Source organism: Peromyscus leucopus, chromosome 1 (assembly GCF_004664715.2).
Source record: "Peromyscus leucopus breed LL Stock chromosome 1, UCI_PerLeu_2.1, whole genome shotgun sequence".
NCBI lineage: Eukaryota > Metazoa > Chordata > Mammalia > Rodentia > Cricetidae > Peromyscus > Peromyscus leucopus.
This window is the reverse complement of record NC_051063.1, coordinates 55,289,921-55,305,389: the sequence shown is the minus strand read 5'-3', so window position 1 is coordinate 55,305,389 and position 15,469 is coordinate 55,289,921. Positions and strand designations below refer to the sequence as shown.

At 55.5% G+C, this 15,469-nt stretch overlaps 2 protein-coding genes across 3 annotated transcripts; one reads left to right on the top strand and one right to left on the bottom strand.

Annotated features, from left to right (window-relative positions):
• Gpr137 (G protein-coupled receptor 137) lies at window positions 1–3,543 on the bottom strand. Its single transcript, XM_037207798.1, has 7 exons — window positions 2,406–3,543; window positions 2,276–2,325; window positions 1,438–1,663; window positions 1,177–1,326; window positions 933–1,061; window positions 681–799; window positions 1–467 (listed from the first exon to the last, which is right to left on the bottom strand). Exons 1-7 carry the CDS (start codon window positions 2,760–2,762, stop codon window positions 308–310), a joined length of 1,191 nt encoding a protein of 396 aa, XP_037063693.1. The 5' UTR covers window positions 2,763–3,543; the 3' UTR covers window positions 1–307.
• Window positions 3,544–3,783: 240 nt separating this feature from the next.
• Bad (BCL2 associated agonist of cell death) lies at window positions 3,784–13,730 on the top strand. 2 transcript variants are annotated; one of them, XM_028853706.2, is made up of 4 exons: window positions 3,784–4,365; window positions 5,053–5,232; window positions 12,374–12,564; window positions 13,220–13,730. In XM_028853706.2, the coding sequence occupies exons 1-4, from the start codon at window positions 4,215–4,217 to the stop codon at window positions 13,343–13,345; spliced, it is 648 nt and encodes a 215-aa protein (XP_028709539.1). In that variant the 5' UTR covers window positions 3,784–4,214; the 3' UTR covers window positions 13,346–13,730. The 2 variants fall into 2 exon arrangements, with proteins under 2 accessions (XP_028709539.1, XP_028709540.1); XM_028853707.2 differs by lacking the exon at window positions 3,784–4,365 and adding an exon at window positions 4,451–4,550.
• Window positions 13,731–15,469: the final 1,739 nt, after the last annotated feature.

Below are 15,469 nucleotides of genomic sequence, written 5' to 3'. Positions count from 1 at the left end.
TGGAGGGACAGGACACAGACTCTGTTTATTGAGTGGTAGGCACAGGAGAGGTAGCTGGCTCCAGTGTGGAAGCAGAGGCAGCAGGTCATGCCAGGGCACTGTGGGCATCTGGCAGCCTGGGGGCCTGGTCCCTATCTTAAGGGGATGGCACAAGCTCACTACGATAGGAGCAGCAAGGAGCTGGCCAGAGGAGAGAAGCAGCCATAGTCCCCTGGCATCCTGGGCAAGAAGCGGCAGATGTACTTGGCACAGGGGCCGGGGATAAGGGGACCTGGGGCCTGGGTGCTCTAAGGGGGGTAAAAGGAGATCATGTCTGTGGCGTGGAATAGAGGCTGTGGTGGTGGCCGCCAGGTCCTGGCACCTGGGAGAAGAGCAGAGGAGTGGTCCTCGTCTGACTGGCCCCGCCCCAGCCTGGCTCACGTCCGATGGCACCATACCAGCTGCCAGAGCCCAGGCTGCCGGACATGCTGCAGGCAGAGAAGCAGGGTAAGTCCCAGGAGTCCCGGGTCGTGCCCAGGGTCACACTCATGAGATGGGGGAGGGGGACAGGGGCAGGCGCCTTTAGCCCTGGGAACCCAGAGGGGGCTTCACTCAGAACAAGGCAAGCCTGGCTCTTGGTCCCCACTGCTCATGGAGCAGGCAGGACCCCAAGACCCCTCAGGCAGGGTTGAGGCTCCTACCTGGTGCTCTCACTCCGACTGCGCTCCCAGGAGCAGCCCTCATCCTCACAGTGCCCAGCCCGGTCAAAGAAGTAGGAACGGGAGTCAAAAACCTGCCCGTTGAGGATTCGGCTGGTGCTCTGTAGGTGTGGGGGGGGAGAAGCTGCCACTATGGATTTTTATTTTTGCCCCCATAACTGTTTCAGGACCCCAGGCTAGAATCCCCAGGCTCTAGCCCACTCCCCTGAACCTAGAGGTGCTTGGGGGCCCTACCAGGTCCTGCGGGGGCCGGTGTACCCGGAAGAAGCCCACCAGCAGTGTGGTGGGCAGCAGTTCCCACACGAAGAGGATGAGGCCAAACACCAGGTAGCCTTTGTTCCCTAGGTCATTCACCAGGTCTGCCTGGGGGAAAGCAGAGACTGAGAACAGTCTGCCACCACACAGACCATGCTGGCGCAGGGCCCTGGCCAGCTGGGGGCTAGATACTAGAGAAGGCACAAACTCGGCCAATGCCTACCTGGTCAGATACGTTGTACCAGTCATAGTCGAAGGCATCTAGCCGGCTCCGAGGGGCCAAGGCCAGAGCTGCCAGGTTGTAACAGGCCCGACTGGCATAGAGCAGAACCATGGCAGCCCCTATGGCAGCCGCCTGGCACACACTGGTCCCCTGGTAGAGATGACGATAGAGGACCTTCAGGGGGGGGGAGGCTTCCTCTGCATCCTAAGGACCTCTGTCCAAGGACCCTCAAGGCTGCTCCATCAGGGCTGGTGGCCCTACCTTAGCCTCTAAGTAGATGCTAGTGGAAGGAGCTCGCCTGGCGACGAGGCAGAGGCAGGCAGCAAGCGAGAGGGCACAGATGACGAAGAGGGAGTCGCTCACCAGGACGCGGACCAGCAGGAGAACCCAGGGCTGTGCCCGGCGCTGGCGGGACAGCACGGCACACAGTACATTCACCAGCAGAAAGAGCAGTGAAGCGCCCACAAAGGCCCCTCGGACAGCCAGCCTGCAGCCCACAGCAAAGTCAGCCCCCGACCACGGACCTCCCTGGCCCTCGCCAGCCACCCCGACTCCTCCGAAGACCCCAGGGTCAACCAGAACTCAAGATGGTCCAGTCCAAACTCTGCTCGTCTAGTTTTGCATAGGAGGGAACTGGGGCCCAAAGAGGTGAGGTGATTGAAAGCTATGGCACTGTAGGAGGAGCATCAGACAGGGGGTCAAACATCTGGATCTGAGCCCTGACTGGGCCTTCCTCCAGCTGTGTGACCTTGAACACGTTGCTTTATCTAACTGGGCCTCAGTTTCTTCATCTCTTAAAATGAGAATAAGAATAGTATCTCAGGTGAGGTGTGAAAAGATGCTTGTGAAATATCTTTATAAACTGGGAGACACTGTGCAAAGGACGGGCAGGGGCGGGGCAGCCAAGGTCACTGGAAGTGCACCAATATTTTATATAGTCCACGGGTTGGAGCTTCTATCTATCTTTCTCCACCGTGGATGATACCATCAGGGCTATCTGCACCGGGTACTTTAGTCTTTCCCAGCTCTATCACAAATGTTCTGGGGGTCCTTCTCATCTCAACCCTGCCACTGACCCATGAACTTCTCCAGTACTTACAAGCCTCGGCTCATCTCTGGCCGACGCTTTGCCTTGGCCTTGAACACCACCTGGGAGCAGAGAGACCCATCACTCCTCTGGACCCTTGGGTTTGCCCTCCTTCTCCCACCACACCAGTCCCCGTGGTTACCTGGGCAAAGTAGAGGTTCATAAGCGTCAGCGTGAAGAATTGCAGGCAGACAGGGCAGCAATAGAGAAGCCAGAAAGGCAAGGGCCCCAGGCGGTTGGCCCTGGGAGTATCTCGGAAGTAGAAGGAGAAGAGTGTGGTACGCAAGGCTGCCCAGAGCAGACAGAGCGCCAGGAACACCGTCTGATAGCTGAGGCGCTTGTGCCCGTACAGAAGCACCAGCCAGAGCTGGGCATAGACAGAGAGGAAGAGCAGCGCGTACAGGGCAGTGTAGGCAGCGGTCAGCCCCAGAGTCACTGTAGGCGGCAGCGCAGGTACCAGCCCGGCTGCAGGCACCAGGCCAGACAGGTTACTCTCCATGTCAAGGAGGGAGGCCTGAAACCAGGAGACAGAGATGGAGGGCTGGCCAGAAGCCAGGGAAATAAATACGGAGGGGTGGTTACTGCAGGAGGTGGTGAGAGCTGGGGACTCTGGAGGAAAGAAGTTGGGGTGGCCAGGCCTTTCCTCCTCAAGAGACTGGGGGTGGGGAGGGTGGGCACGGGTAATCTGGGCCCTGAACCCCTCACTCTGGAGTGTGTAAGGGTACTCTTTCCTACCCAGGGCAAATGGAGTGGGGGTTGGGGGTGTCCCTCCCTGGGTCAGCCCCAGAGCCAAGATGGGAGGATGCAGTGGTACAGAAAGTCCCTGGCCTTGGTCGCTCGTGTCCGGCTGGCAGGAGGGGGAGAGCCGGCCGATGCCCGTCAGCTTAGGACAGCGGCCGCTGCGGGGGCGCCCAACGCCCCGCTCTCCCCCTCCCCACGCTTGGTGGCTCTTTCCCCTCCAATAATCCGGATTGGGGGGCTTCTTCCTCTGTCCTCAAGATTCCAGACGTTGTTGCCCCACTGCGTCCACCCTCAGCCCCGGTGAATAAGAGGAAGTCGATGTCAGGTCCTCAGGCCGCTGCTGGGGAAGCGGGATCCGGTCGCCGGGACACGGGGCTCCAGCTCCCCGGCTCCCGCTGCTCCGCCCCACTCCTGCGCCTGCGCGGGCGTCCGTTCGCTACGCAAACTGCGTAGCAGCCGATGGAGACTCCGAGGCCGTGCGCCGCGCCCGGCGTGCAGCTCTTCGAGAATCGACGCAAGATGCGCTGCCGGCGGGCGTCCGGGGTTACGGATGGCTGCGGGCGGCCGAGAGGCGGAGACAGGGCCGCATGCAGCAAGCACTCGGGTTACTCGTGTCCTGAACTGTCAGCTCTTAATGTTTGGGGGACTACTGTTTCCTACGCTTAGATCCCCTAGCCCACATCGGGATCGGCGTGCCCATATGGGGGCGGCAACGACTTCCCCGCACTGGGTCGCTGAAGGGAACTTCCGCCCACAACCAAGATGGCACCCTGGCCCCGCCCCCTAGCTTCTGTTCGCGGGCTCCGCGCTCCGGCCTGCGACCGCTTGCACACACCTTTTCTAGCAGCCGAGCCCCCCGAGAGCCCCACGGCTCGTCCTCCTGGGCACCCCTCTCCCTTCTCCCGCACCCGGGCGGCCATCCTGCCTGGAAGGAGCTCCCGAGATGGCGCGGTGGGTTGTCCCCGAGTTGGGCAACGCGAGGCCTCCACGACCAGGAGGAGGAAGGAGCCGGCTTCCCCATCCCGGTCCCTGGGTCCAGGAAGAGCAATAACCATCGCAACGATCACTGCACCCTACGGCCGAGCTTCAGTGAACGGCTCTACAAGTGCTTTCGCCCATAGTAATCACTGAGCTGTTTACAGAGTTTTCACCAGCTCCCCAGGGAGGTGTCATTAGCCCCATTTTACAGGAGGGAAGTCGGGCCCAGAGGATGTATCAGCCGAAGCAGGCCTTCCCGATCCAAATGGGAACCCCAAAGCAGCCCTTGCTGGCTCCTGCACATGCCCTAGGCGTGAGGAAGTCGGATCCCGGAATCCGGAGCCTGGGGAGCGACGCAGGAGGAAGGCGGTGGAGACCAGCAGGTCGACTGCAGGGGTGGGACCTGGCTTGGGGTGGCCCCGCCTCCAGGCCGACCCGGGATTTACTGCGAGAACTGATTGGGTCAGATGCGTGACAGTTCCCGTCGCCCAGGAAACTAGGACCGGGCGCCCTTAGAACTAGAGGGAGGAGGCAGGCCCGGGTCAGGGGCCTCGAGATCGGGCTTGGGGTGAGACCTATTCCGCGGTCATAACGGGCAAGCGGGACGCACCAGGGCCTGGACAGAACTCTAAAGAGAGATTTAGTATCCCGGGGACAGCCTGTGTTCTCCACCAGGCCAGACCCAGCGGACAGATGAGGGCTTGGGAAGGCTGATAGGCCTGTGGCGTGTGTGTGTGTGTGTGTGTGTGTGTGTGTGTGTGTGTGCTCGCGCGAGCGCGTGTGATCCAGTAGGAGAGGGTGTGTGTGTGTGTGTGTGTGTGTGTGTGTGTGCGCGTGTGTGCGCGCGCGCGTGTGCGTGTGATCCAGTAGGAGAGGGAGCCAGGGGCCAGACCCAGTAGACAGATGAGGCTTGGGAAGACTGATGGGCCTGTGTTGTGTGTGTGCGCGCGCGCGTGTGCGCGTGCTCCTGTGTGATCCAGTAGGAGAGGGAGCCAGGGGCACCTCTCCTGCTTCTCATCACCACTGTTTGCCTCGCTGTGCCCTAAGTACTTCTTACCTTGTCTTTACAGCCCAGAGTATGTTCCAGATCCCAGAGTTTGAGCCGAGTGAGCAGGAAGACTCCAGTACTGCTGATAGGGGCCTGGGCCCAAGCTTCACTGGGGACCAACCGGGTCCCTACCTGGCCCCAGGTCTCCTGGGGAACATCGGACACCAACAGGGGCAGGCAGCCAACAGCAGTCATCATGGAGGTAGGTTCCCCATCCCACCATCATCTGCCTGCCCCTCGCCCCCCACTCAGTTGCCCCCTTGCATCTCTGTTGCAGCCATACTTCGCGAAGACTCTGGGTAAGTCCCACATAGCTCTGAGCCTCAAAATGTCTCTTCTACAAACTATCGCTGCCTTTGTAAGACCACAGGGTTAATTCACAGAAATATTTGGCATGCCCTTAGTGATCAACCTGCTTCACTGAATGCTCAAAACAGGCCCCAGGATAGACATCAGTGGGAGGCAAACTGATCCCCAAAGAGGAAGTGACTTTCCTAAGGTCACCCTAAGAGGTGGTGCTGGAAGACTCCTCAATTTCTGAATACCTGTTCTTCCTTGGTTAGGGCCTTCCAGTGGCCAGTAGGTTCTTTCTTTCTTTTTTTTTTTTTTCAAGATAGGGTTTCTCTATGTAGCCCTGGCTGTCCTGGGACTTACTCTGTAGACCAGGCTGGCCTCTCAAGGGCTGGGATTAAAGGTATGTGCCACCACTGCCCAGCCAGCCAGTAGGTTCTTTCTCACCCCATGGATCACCCACAGCAGGACTGTCCTTGCACAGATGGGACAGGCAGGTGACCAAAGTGACAAACAGAAGAGCAGTGTGAGGATTGGAAAGTGAGTGCCAAAATGGAAGGAGGGGCATTGGAAGATACTGGTTATTTCTCAGTCCTCTCCACTTCCCAGGGTTGAGCCTGTGCAGCCACAGAAATCTCAGCTTAATCAGGTGTGTCACTGCCCACTAGAGCTTAAGTGACCCCCATTTCCTTCTTCTTCTTCTTTTTCTTTTTCCTTTTTCTTTGGTTTTTTCAAGACAGGGTTTCTCTGTGTAGCTTTGGAGCCTGTCCTGGAACTTGCTCTGTAGACCAGACTGGCCTTGAACTCACAGAGATCTGCCTGCCTCTGTCTCCAGATTAAATCTGCTGGGTTTAAAGGCGTGCGCTGCCACACATAGTCCCCACTCCCTTTTTGAAACAAGGCCTCACATATCCCAGGGCTGCTTCAAACTTGCTGTACAAGTGAGAGTAGCCTTGAATTTCCGATCCTCCTGCCTCTACCTCCCAAGTACTGGGATCATAGGTGGGCCAACATGCCTGGCATTCCACTTTTTTTTTTTTAAGCTGAGGATCAAACCCAGGGCCTTGCGCTTGCTAGGCAAGCACTGTACCACTGAACTAAATCCCCAACCCTACATTTTTTTTTTAAATTATATGTATATGTGTGCCTGTGTGTGTGCAAGTGCAGGTTCCTTGGAGTCCAGAAGAGGGTGCTAGATCCCCTAGAGCTGTTATAGGTGGTTGTGAGCCACCCCTGATGGAGGTGGTTGTGAGCTGCCCCATGTGGTTGCTGGGTACTGAACTCACATCCTCTGCAAGAGCAGTAAATGCTGAGCCACTGAGCCATCTCTCCAGCCCACCACACTTCTTTTAACCTCCAGATGTCCTGCTTGCTCTTTTTCTGCTCTTAGCTCCTCTCCATCCTCTGCCCACACCTGGCTGTTCCTCCTCAACCCTGAGGCACACTAACTCCTCTTCATCCATGTCCTACAGTGGTGGGACAGACACCAACAGAGGAGCCATAAGAAAGCTGCGCAGTGCTCAGAAGATGATGTGTGTTGGAGACTTACCTAGGTAGTCAGGGCTGGTCTTAGGAGGGAGCAGCCGAATAGGTAAGGCTGAGAGTTAGCTATTCTGATGCCTGTGTTTCAGGTATAGAGAACAGGAAGTTAGGAGGCCCTGGGACAAGAATTGCTCCTGGGTAGCAGGGCCCCAAGTGGGGAGAGGTAAAGAAGGGTAAGTAGAACCCTGTCCAATTCAGTCTGTACAGGCCTTTGGAGGCTATTGTAAGAACAACTTTGACTGGAATCCTGGGAAGATTTTTTTTTTCCTTCTTACTGTGCTGGGGATGGAACCCAGGGCCTTTGTACATGCTGAGCAAGTGTTCTTCTATGAGCCATATCCCCAGGCCTGGGAGTTGGGTAGGAAGGAAAGAGCTGTTGAGGAACATACTCAGCACCCTGAAAGTTGGAAGAAAGAGATGGGGGAAGGCCAGGGATCAGGTAGGAACTTTTAGACATGTAGGTGGGATTCCAGAGGGCTGCTTGTGGGAGCAGCAGGGAGTTAATCTGGTCGTGTATGTGACAGCCAGCCAGGGGTAGGTGCTAGGTGCTTGTGGAAAGGAGAGGAGCTACCTTGGGTTTTACACCTACATCAAGGGGGTGCTCCAAGAGGAAGGAGGTGGCAATTGGCTGGCATCATGCTAGGATGGAGTTTTTGATAAGTGGCAGGGTCTAGGTTATGCCAATGGAATGAGAGACTGAGAGGAGGGCAAGGAACATGGAGATGAAGAAGTCAGAGATCAGGAGGAGCACTCGGGTTCAAAAAACTCAGAGTAGGCTAAGGGACTGGCAGAGAAGCAGAGCAATTTGTGTACAAGATGGAGAAGGCTGAGGCATGGAGTGTGGCAGTGACAAGCTCTGAACCCTGATTTAGGGAACGCAGTGTGAAAGTGTGGCCGGGAGTGGAGAGAGGTGCACCCCAGCTCAGCTCCAGCTCTGTGAAGGAGGGCTGCCAGGGGAAACAGCCATAGGGAAGGTAGCTGAATGTCTTTGCTTCCCTGCTAGGCGGGGACTAGACCACAGATATCCTCCCTGAGCCAGTGTGTGTGTGTGTGTGTGTGTGTGTGTGTGTGTGTGTGTGTGTATGGAGTGTCATAAACATTTGATTTAGTATCTAGTTGTCTCAAAAGCAGTTGCCAGAACTGGATGTGGTGGTAGTTAGCATTTAGGCATCATAAGATATGCCTGTAATCTCAGCACCAAGCATGGCTGAGTTTGAGGCCAGCTTGGGCTCCTTAGTGAGACTCTGTTCCAGCAAAACAAGTCACTTTCCATAACGAGATTTGCAAGTGCCATAGAGCTACTGGCCATTTCTGCAGTCAGCTCACTCTGACCCTAGCTCTCCTGCCTACCTGCACCAGGCCCACTGGGCTGTGAGCGTCCCTGGGGCAGGGACTGCAGGGCAATGCCTGAAACAGACTGCAGAGTGGGAGGGGGAGAAGGCCATAAAATGGGAGGAGAAGCGGCCAGTACTGGCCTCTGGTCCAGACTGCAGCATCTGAGGAGGGCCCTTTAGGAGCCCATTGAAAGATTAACTGCTCCGCCTGAGTTTCCCGAGCTGTAAAATGGGAATAGAACAGTGCTTAGAAACTGCCTGGCACAGAGGAGGTACCATGGAGGTCCTGTGCCCTATCCCTGCCATAGTTGTGGTTATCATTGTTCCTGTGAGTTGGCTCAGGTGCTGCAGACCTGGGTTTCCATCAGTAGTAAAGGCCTTGGACATCCAGTGTTCTTGGATGGCAAACATGAGGCTAGAAGTGACTTGCAGTCATTCCTTCCTTCCATACAGCCATTCGAGATTTAAGGTAGGCAGTTGGGATTTAGAGCAAGGATTGGAAAACCACAGACATGGGCTAAATCCCTGTGGTTTTGCACGGCCCCTGAGCTAGGAATGTTTTTGTTGTTAGGTTTTGAGGTTTTAAGGTCAGGACCCAGGGTCTCCAGCTTACTAGGCAAACACTATCACTGAACTATATCCCCAGCCTTTTTTACATTTGTTGAGACAAAAATCTCACTGTGTTGCCCAGGCTGGCCTCAAACTCCTGGGCATAAGCAACCCTCCTGCCTCAGACAGCCAACTAGCAAGAAGCTGGGACTGTATAGATTTGCACCTCCAGGAACAATTCTTTATTTTGTCTTTTCAAGACAGAGCTTTTCTGAGTAGCCCTGGCTGGCCTTGAACTCCTGTTTCTGCCTCCCAAGGGCTTGGATTAAAGGTGTGTGATACCACGCCCAGCTGGGAACAGTTTCTAATCTATTGAAATGATTGGTTGATAAAATCCAGGGAGCAAATTATTATTATTAATAACAGGTAAAAATTGCATGAAATTCCTATTTCAGTGTTACTGAGTAGAGTGATGGTGGGCACAGTGGTGTTTGGGGAGGTATTTTGTCTGTGACCCCAGCTATGAGCAAGCTGGGCTGTTGTTATAGAGGCCCTGATAGAACGCTTGGCCAGAGCAGGGCCAGGTGAGGACCCAGGCTGGAACTCTAGAATGCCTTTGCTCAAGGCTACAGCACAAGTCTGGGCAGGCCACTATGGAGACATGGCAGGCACAGTGGCCTACCCTGCCTGAGGGCAAAGCCTCACTGTTCTTGGAAGGGTATAGGACACCACCGTTTTTGTTTTTTATTATTCTTTTCCACCTTGCCATGTTTTTTTGTGTGTAAGGGCATGTGTGGAGGTCAGAAGAGAATTTTAGGAGTTGGTTTGGTTCTCTCCTCTTCTACTTTGTGGGTCTCAGGAACAGAACTGAAGTCATCAGGCTTTGTGACAAGCACTTTTTCCTGGCTTGTCACCTCCTGGGCACTCCCGCCAGTTTTAATGGAGTATGCTAGGCTGCTCCTTGAACTGTGAATTTTCCCATTCAGCCACACCCACTTACCCAGAAACCCCCTGGGTAAGGAGTTTAAAGTGCAAGACAACCTGTCTCTTCTTATCCTCCTACCCCCTCTGTCTGGGAGGGTGGCATAAATGGGCAGGCCTGAGCACCCACCCAGAGAGAAGCCACCCATCCCTGCCCCTGAGGGATCGGGGCGGGTCTGCGCCACACCCCACCCACCCTCTTTATCCAAGGAGTTCACAGAATCTCAAGGTTCTTTCCAGTAAATGCAAAGATATTTCTAAAAATTCCATGGGGGGGGGGGGAGATGCAGCTCAGGCTGTAGAGTGCCTGCCTGGCGGGCGCACAGCACAGCCTTGGCTTCCAGTCTCAGCAACTCAAACTGCAGTTGGGAGGTGGGAGTTTAAGGCCAGCATTCCAGCTACCTGAGACCCTATCTCATCAATCCATAAAGCCTCTTGACACAAATGGGTGTCATTTGGTTGCTGGGGTGCTTGGCGTTGCTGAGCACTTTAGTGACTGACATCCTCCATGCCACAGCACAGGCTCTTGGCATAGGTGACAAGTGGGGAGGAAGAGAATGACTCCTCCCGACTGGGCCACTGGGTACTGTTGAAGGGGGGCTAGGACATGAGATGGGCAGACCCCGGAGTCAGGCGGGTTGTGTTTGCACTAGTCTTCCTCACTGTGTGGCCTTGGGTAGGTTGCATACTGTCTCTGTGCCTTAGTTTCATCCCTGTCAAATGAGGAACTTCCCCAATAATATGAGCTGAGAACTAAATCAATGAATCCGAGAGACGCCTCTAGCCTGACCTGCTCTGTGTCCTCCTTGATTGGTTGGATTTTTGTTTTGTGAGGTGCTGTGGATGGAACCCAGGGCCTTGAGTGTGCTAAGCAAGGATTTTAACCCTGCTCATGAAAGCAGGTCTGTTGGGGGATGGAGCATGTGTGCCACACTGCCCAAGTATCCGTGCAGGCCAGAGGACAGCTTGTGGAGGTCGTCTTCTCCTTCCCCCTTTACATAGATTCCAGGGTTCCCACTCAGGTCTTCAGGCTCCTACGGAAAGCTCCTGGACGGGCTGAGCAGTCTCACCAGCCCTTGGTGAAGGAAGTGGGCTGAGCTCCCGCCAAGGCCACCTGGACGTCTTCACCTTCCTTCCAGCACAGCACCTGAATGCTGAGGTCCCAGGGCTCAGGTCCAGTTGAAGGGACATTTCGTTTTTCAGTGCAAATAGGGTGCACCACCAAGAGACTCAGGCGTGAGCCTTTTAGCTTCTGCCTTCCTTCTCTGTAAGATGGGGAGAACTCCACATCTGCCATACAGGAGCCAAGAAGCCAATGGCTGTTCACAGGACAAGGTGGAGTGCTCTCCTGTTCTCATGGTGACTATGAGACAGGCTGTCCCTGTGTCACAGAGAAAGACACTGGTGTGCCAGGGAATTGAGGGAATGGGTTCATGGTCATAAAAGGGGAACCCATCTAGCTGCTGAGTAGTCCCCCCTGAAATGCTCTGTGGATAGGCAATAGTATTGTTCTGGCCAGGTGCTTTGAGCAGACCAGGCCAGGCCTTTCATGATGGTTCCCTCCTTACCTCTGGCTTTCTGTTACATGTCTGCAGCTGGGATCCTCAGTACTGGAGCTGAATTGCAGAGTTCTGCCCATTGACCTTTGAGAAAGGGAGGCAAACTTACCAACCTCCAAACCTGGAGGAATTTTACCTCCTCCCAAGCTTTCCCTGCAGACACCTGGGTGTGGGCAGCAGGCTGTACCTGGCTCTGGACTCTGCCCCTGGGAGTGGTTCTGGGTCTTCACTGGTCTGAGCAGAGGGGGTTCAGATGGCAGAAGTTAGGATGGCACACAGTACCCAGATCAGAGAAGCAGATCACCCACAATTCGCTTGCAGCTCACAGAGCATGTCTACATTCCGATGTGACCTTCACACAGGTGCGTTAGTATGCAGGGTAGGTGAGACTCTTCATGAAGGGAGGAAACTAACTTGGAGTTTAAGGGTGGCTGGGCAAGGCAAGAGTTGCACGCCCTGATGGGCTCAGGCGGCCAAACCCAAGGACTTCTGGCCTCAGGGCCTAACAGTCTTGTCAGCCTGAGAAAACTGACTTCTCTGAACACCTGTGTAGCTGTAGTCTCCCCACTCCCCCATTTGTGAGAAGTGACTATGCGTTCTCCTGTAGTAGAGGCTGGTTTTGAACTCCTCAGGCCCCTGCTTCCAGCTCACCAGTGCTGGGATTATAAATATGCACCGTGCCCAGGACAAGCCTCTATGTTCGGTCTGTAGAACCAGGTGGTGAGGATAGTTTAGCACATAAATGCTAGTCTCAGAAAAGAAAAAATATCCACAGTTCTGGACACTGTCTCCGAAAAAAGGTGCGATACGGAATGCAGAGAGTTCTTGTTCCCCCACAAAGACAGAACAGAACACCTCCCTAGTTAGGGGTTACTATGAGACCATGTGAGTTAAAGCACAGTAGAAAGTCTTTTTGTACACTAAAGTCGTCCTTCATTACTGGCACTCAACAAGGATTTGTGGAAGTTAACTCGATTTCTCACAAAAACCCTCTTAGCTCCCTCCATTCGCAAAAGAGGGACTGGGGCTATTGGAAGGTGTGAACGGCGGGTCGAAATTCACACCTCTTCCATCCCGACTCCTGCAGGCGTTGGGGCTATGGAGACCCGGAGTCGCCACAGTTCGTACCCCGCGGGGACCGAGGAGGATGAAGGGACGGAGGAGGAGCTCAGCCCCTTTCGGGGCCGCTCGCGTTCGGCTCCCCCCAACCTCTGGGCCGCGCAGCGTTATGGCCGCGAGCTCCGAAGGATGAGCGACGAGTTTGAGGGTTCCTTCAAGGTGAGCACCTGCATAGGGTGCGACTGGACCTATACCCACCTTCCCCTCCTACTATCTAGGGCATGTCGGGATTTGTAGTTTCAGGCCCACCAGGTTTTTCCCTTTCGTGTTTCAGGGCATGCCGGGACTTGCAGTTCTAATCCCTCCTCTGTCCCTTGTGTTCTGTGACTTGGCAGTCCAAGGATTTCCTCCCTCTTCCTTCTTTGTCCGAAACCCCGCCCCCAGTTCCGGAACTTGTCGGCACCTGTAGTCCAGAGTTCTTTTACAGGTAGACCGCTAAGAGAACCAAGGTTTTCTGTGATCTGTACTACAGACTCATTTCAGGCCAAAGTTCCTGAGTCCCCGAGGTTCGTAGAGCTCGAAGCTTGCTAGTATGTGAGCGTCTCCCCAACTTCTGAGCCACTTTAAATTCTTGAATTCAGCCCCATCCTCTTAAGATCTCCGCTCGGAGGTTTCATTTAGGGTCCCAGCAGTTTGTGGGCTCCAACCAATCCCGATTCCCGAGAGCCCACTCATCTTCTAGCGCCCCTGACCGCTCAGTGCAGAGCAAGCTGGTGACGGTGGTCTTTACATTTCAACTCAGAATGTGAGGAGGACTTGATTCGGGATGCCAGGGCGAGGCTCATTCATTTAACTCTTTACTCCTTCCCCGAAGGGACTTCCTCGCCCAAAGAGCGCGGGGACTGCAACACAGATGCGACAAAGCGCCAGCTGGACGCGCATTATCCAGTCCTGGTGGGATCGAAACTTGGGCAAAGGAGGCTCCACCCCCTCCCAGTGATCTTCCGCTCCACATTCCCGGAACTCTACCCGCTCCCGACGCCCGCCATATTGGGTGTGGGCGGAAGCCTTCCGAAGACTTAGGGATAAAAAGGATCGCTGTGCCCCTTTAACAGGGAGAAGAGCTGGCCAACAGCTTGAGTCCCTTCTGGTGCGTGCAATAGCCACGAAGGGGTGGTTCTCGTTGGAAGTTTCAAAGTTTCCGCCTCCCCAACTCAGCTTCCGGAAGTGACTTTTCCCCTCTCGGTTTCCGGGCTGCCCTCAGGCGCCTGCGCCAAGTTGAGAGCCGGGGTATAAACCGTGACTTGGCTGCAGCCCTATCATTCGAACTGGGAGCCCGTGGTCGCTACGTGCTTTACAATAAAGCCCGCGCCTGTGCTGCCGCATCTCTGTCCTTCGTTTGGGGTTCCGCGAGCCGGATCATTCATTATTCCTGATAGTTTTAAGAGACTCCTTTTATCCATAAGGGAAGCAGGCTCTGTCTAAGGACTGAGACCAAGAAGTTGAAGCGACCAGCGGAGCGGGGCTGCTAGGCTTGGGGATGAGGGAGCGGATCATGGCTAGACCCCTGGGACTGCCAGGCCTTATCTCTAATATGGTAATTGGGAGCTGCAGCCCAGACGGCCGCTGGAATTCAGCGTTCTGCAAACCCTGCCGCGGCTCCCCCGGGGCGGGGGGGCGGGGGTCATTTGCTCCTATTTGGGTCAGTCCTTGTGAGCAGCTACTGTGTGACCGGCCTGGGGCCAGCGCCGCTCGGGGACCTGGCAGGGCACGCGGGGCGGGGCGGCACGATCGCTAGGGAACGTAGAAGCTTCTCATGGGGACCTGGAGCAGGGCCCAGAGCCCAGTTCAGAGATTTATTGGCGCCCCTATAGCCCAGGCCAGTGCTTTGGGCTGGATATGCAGATAAGTTGCGCCACAACCCTGCTTCCCGGAACATGGGAGGGGGCGGCCCCCACGGCCCGGCCTCAAGGAGTAGGTCAGACTTGAAGGTGAGGCTGTGTCTGGGACTGCCACTCAGCAGAAGGACGTACCAGGATGTTGGGAGTCAGCTTGTTTTTGAGGACCCCAGGCAACATGGAGGTCAGCCAGTCAGCAATGGACATGGATTACAGGAAAGTGGGAGATCTGGGGACAGGACTCTGACAACTGAAGGAGGTGGCTTGGGCAACGGTAGGAACCTCAGAGAGCAGAGGCCTTAACCCTGGGAAGCCCAACCCTGGCCACCCAGTTTCTCTGGCCTTCCTACCCGAGCTGTTTGCCTGGGGCTGCAACAAAAACAAAGAAAGCAAACACTTCATTGGCAGGAGATAAGGCCAGATAAGAGGCTGCCTTCCTCCGGAGGGAGCAGCCAGTCCCCAGCCGCCAGGAAGCTGGGAGAGGCCTTGAAGAAGTGCCAGTCTGCCTCAGCCGCAGGGCCTGGCCCATTCTCTTGCCACAGGGTCTCTGGTGTTCCTGGCTGGTCCCAGGCTCGTAGCAGGTCTTCCAGGCTGGTGAAGACCATCCAGCAGAGCCAGCTGCAGCCCATCCTGCCTCCTGGCAGGTCTCCACTTAGCTATGGCCCAGTACACGCAGCTGCCATTCAGGGCCTGTTTCTGTATCTGTAAAACAGGCAAAACATCTCCCTCACGGGTGAGGGGGCCACAAGGTATCCACGAGTATCACAGCCCCTGCCAGCAGCGACCCTTAAGACTGCCAGCTTCCTTTATCCTAAGAGCCATGGATCCCTTCCCAATCTGACAACTCAGCTCCAGCCGGCCACTCCATCCCTGTGTGGTGTCCTCAGTGGCCCTGGCAGAAGATGCTGGGTGCTTCGGTCATATCAGGCAACAGGAAGGGGGGCAGGGAAGGCTTCCTGAAGCAGGGTCTGAGCCTAGCAAAGAGACTAATAGGGTGGGGGAAGCTAAGGGCTCAGGGAAGAGGCAGAAAGCTCAGAACCACCTCTGGCAGGGAATAAGGTGCCTTGGGCAAGGCAGCCAAGCTCAACCTTGAAACTTTTTGCTAGGAGTCTGACCACCATAGCACAACCCCATTTTATAAATAAGGAGACTGAGGCCCCAGAGGAAATGGCAGTACCAGAGCTAGAGCCTAGAATGTTTTCATCCAAACCACACTGTACACAGGG

Bases quoted from the DNA above. Each gene is read 5' to 3' on its own strand.
- Bad (XM_028853706.2), top strand. From the start codon at position 4,215: ATGTATCAGCCGAAGCAGGCCTTCCCGATCCAAATGGGAACCCCAAAG. The intron at 5,233-12,373 runs GTAGGTTCCCCA...CGACTCCTGCAG, and splicing joins CAACAGCAGTCATCATGGAG to GCGTTGGGGCTATGGAGACC. The intron at 12,565-13,219 runs GTGAGCACCTGC...CCTTCCCCGAAG, and splicing joins AGTTTGAGGGTTCCTTCAAG to GGACTTCCTCGCCCAAAGAG.
- Gpr137 (XM_037207798.1), bottom strand. From the start codon at position 2,762: ATGGAGAGTAACCTGTCTGGCCTGGTGCCTGCAGCCGGGCTGGTACCT. The intron at 1,062-1,176 runs GTAGGCATTGGC...GCTTTCCCCCAG, and splicing joins GGTACAACGTATCTGACCAG to GCAGACCTGGTGAATGACCT. The intron at 800-932 runs GTAGGGCCCCCA...CCACACCTACAG, and splicing joins ACCGGCCCCCGCAGGACCTG to AGCACCAGCCGAATCCTCAA.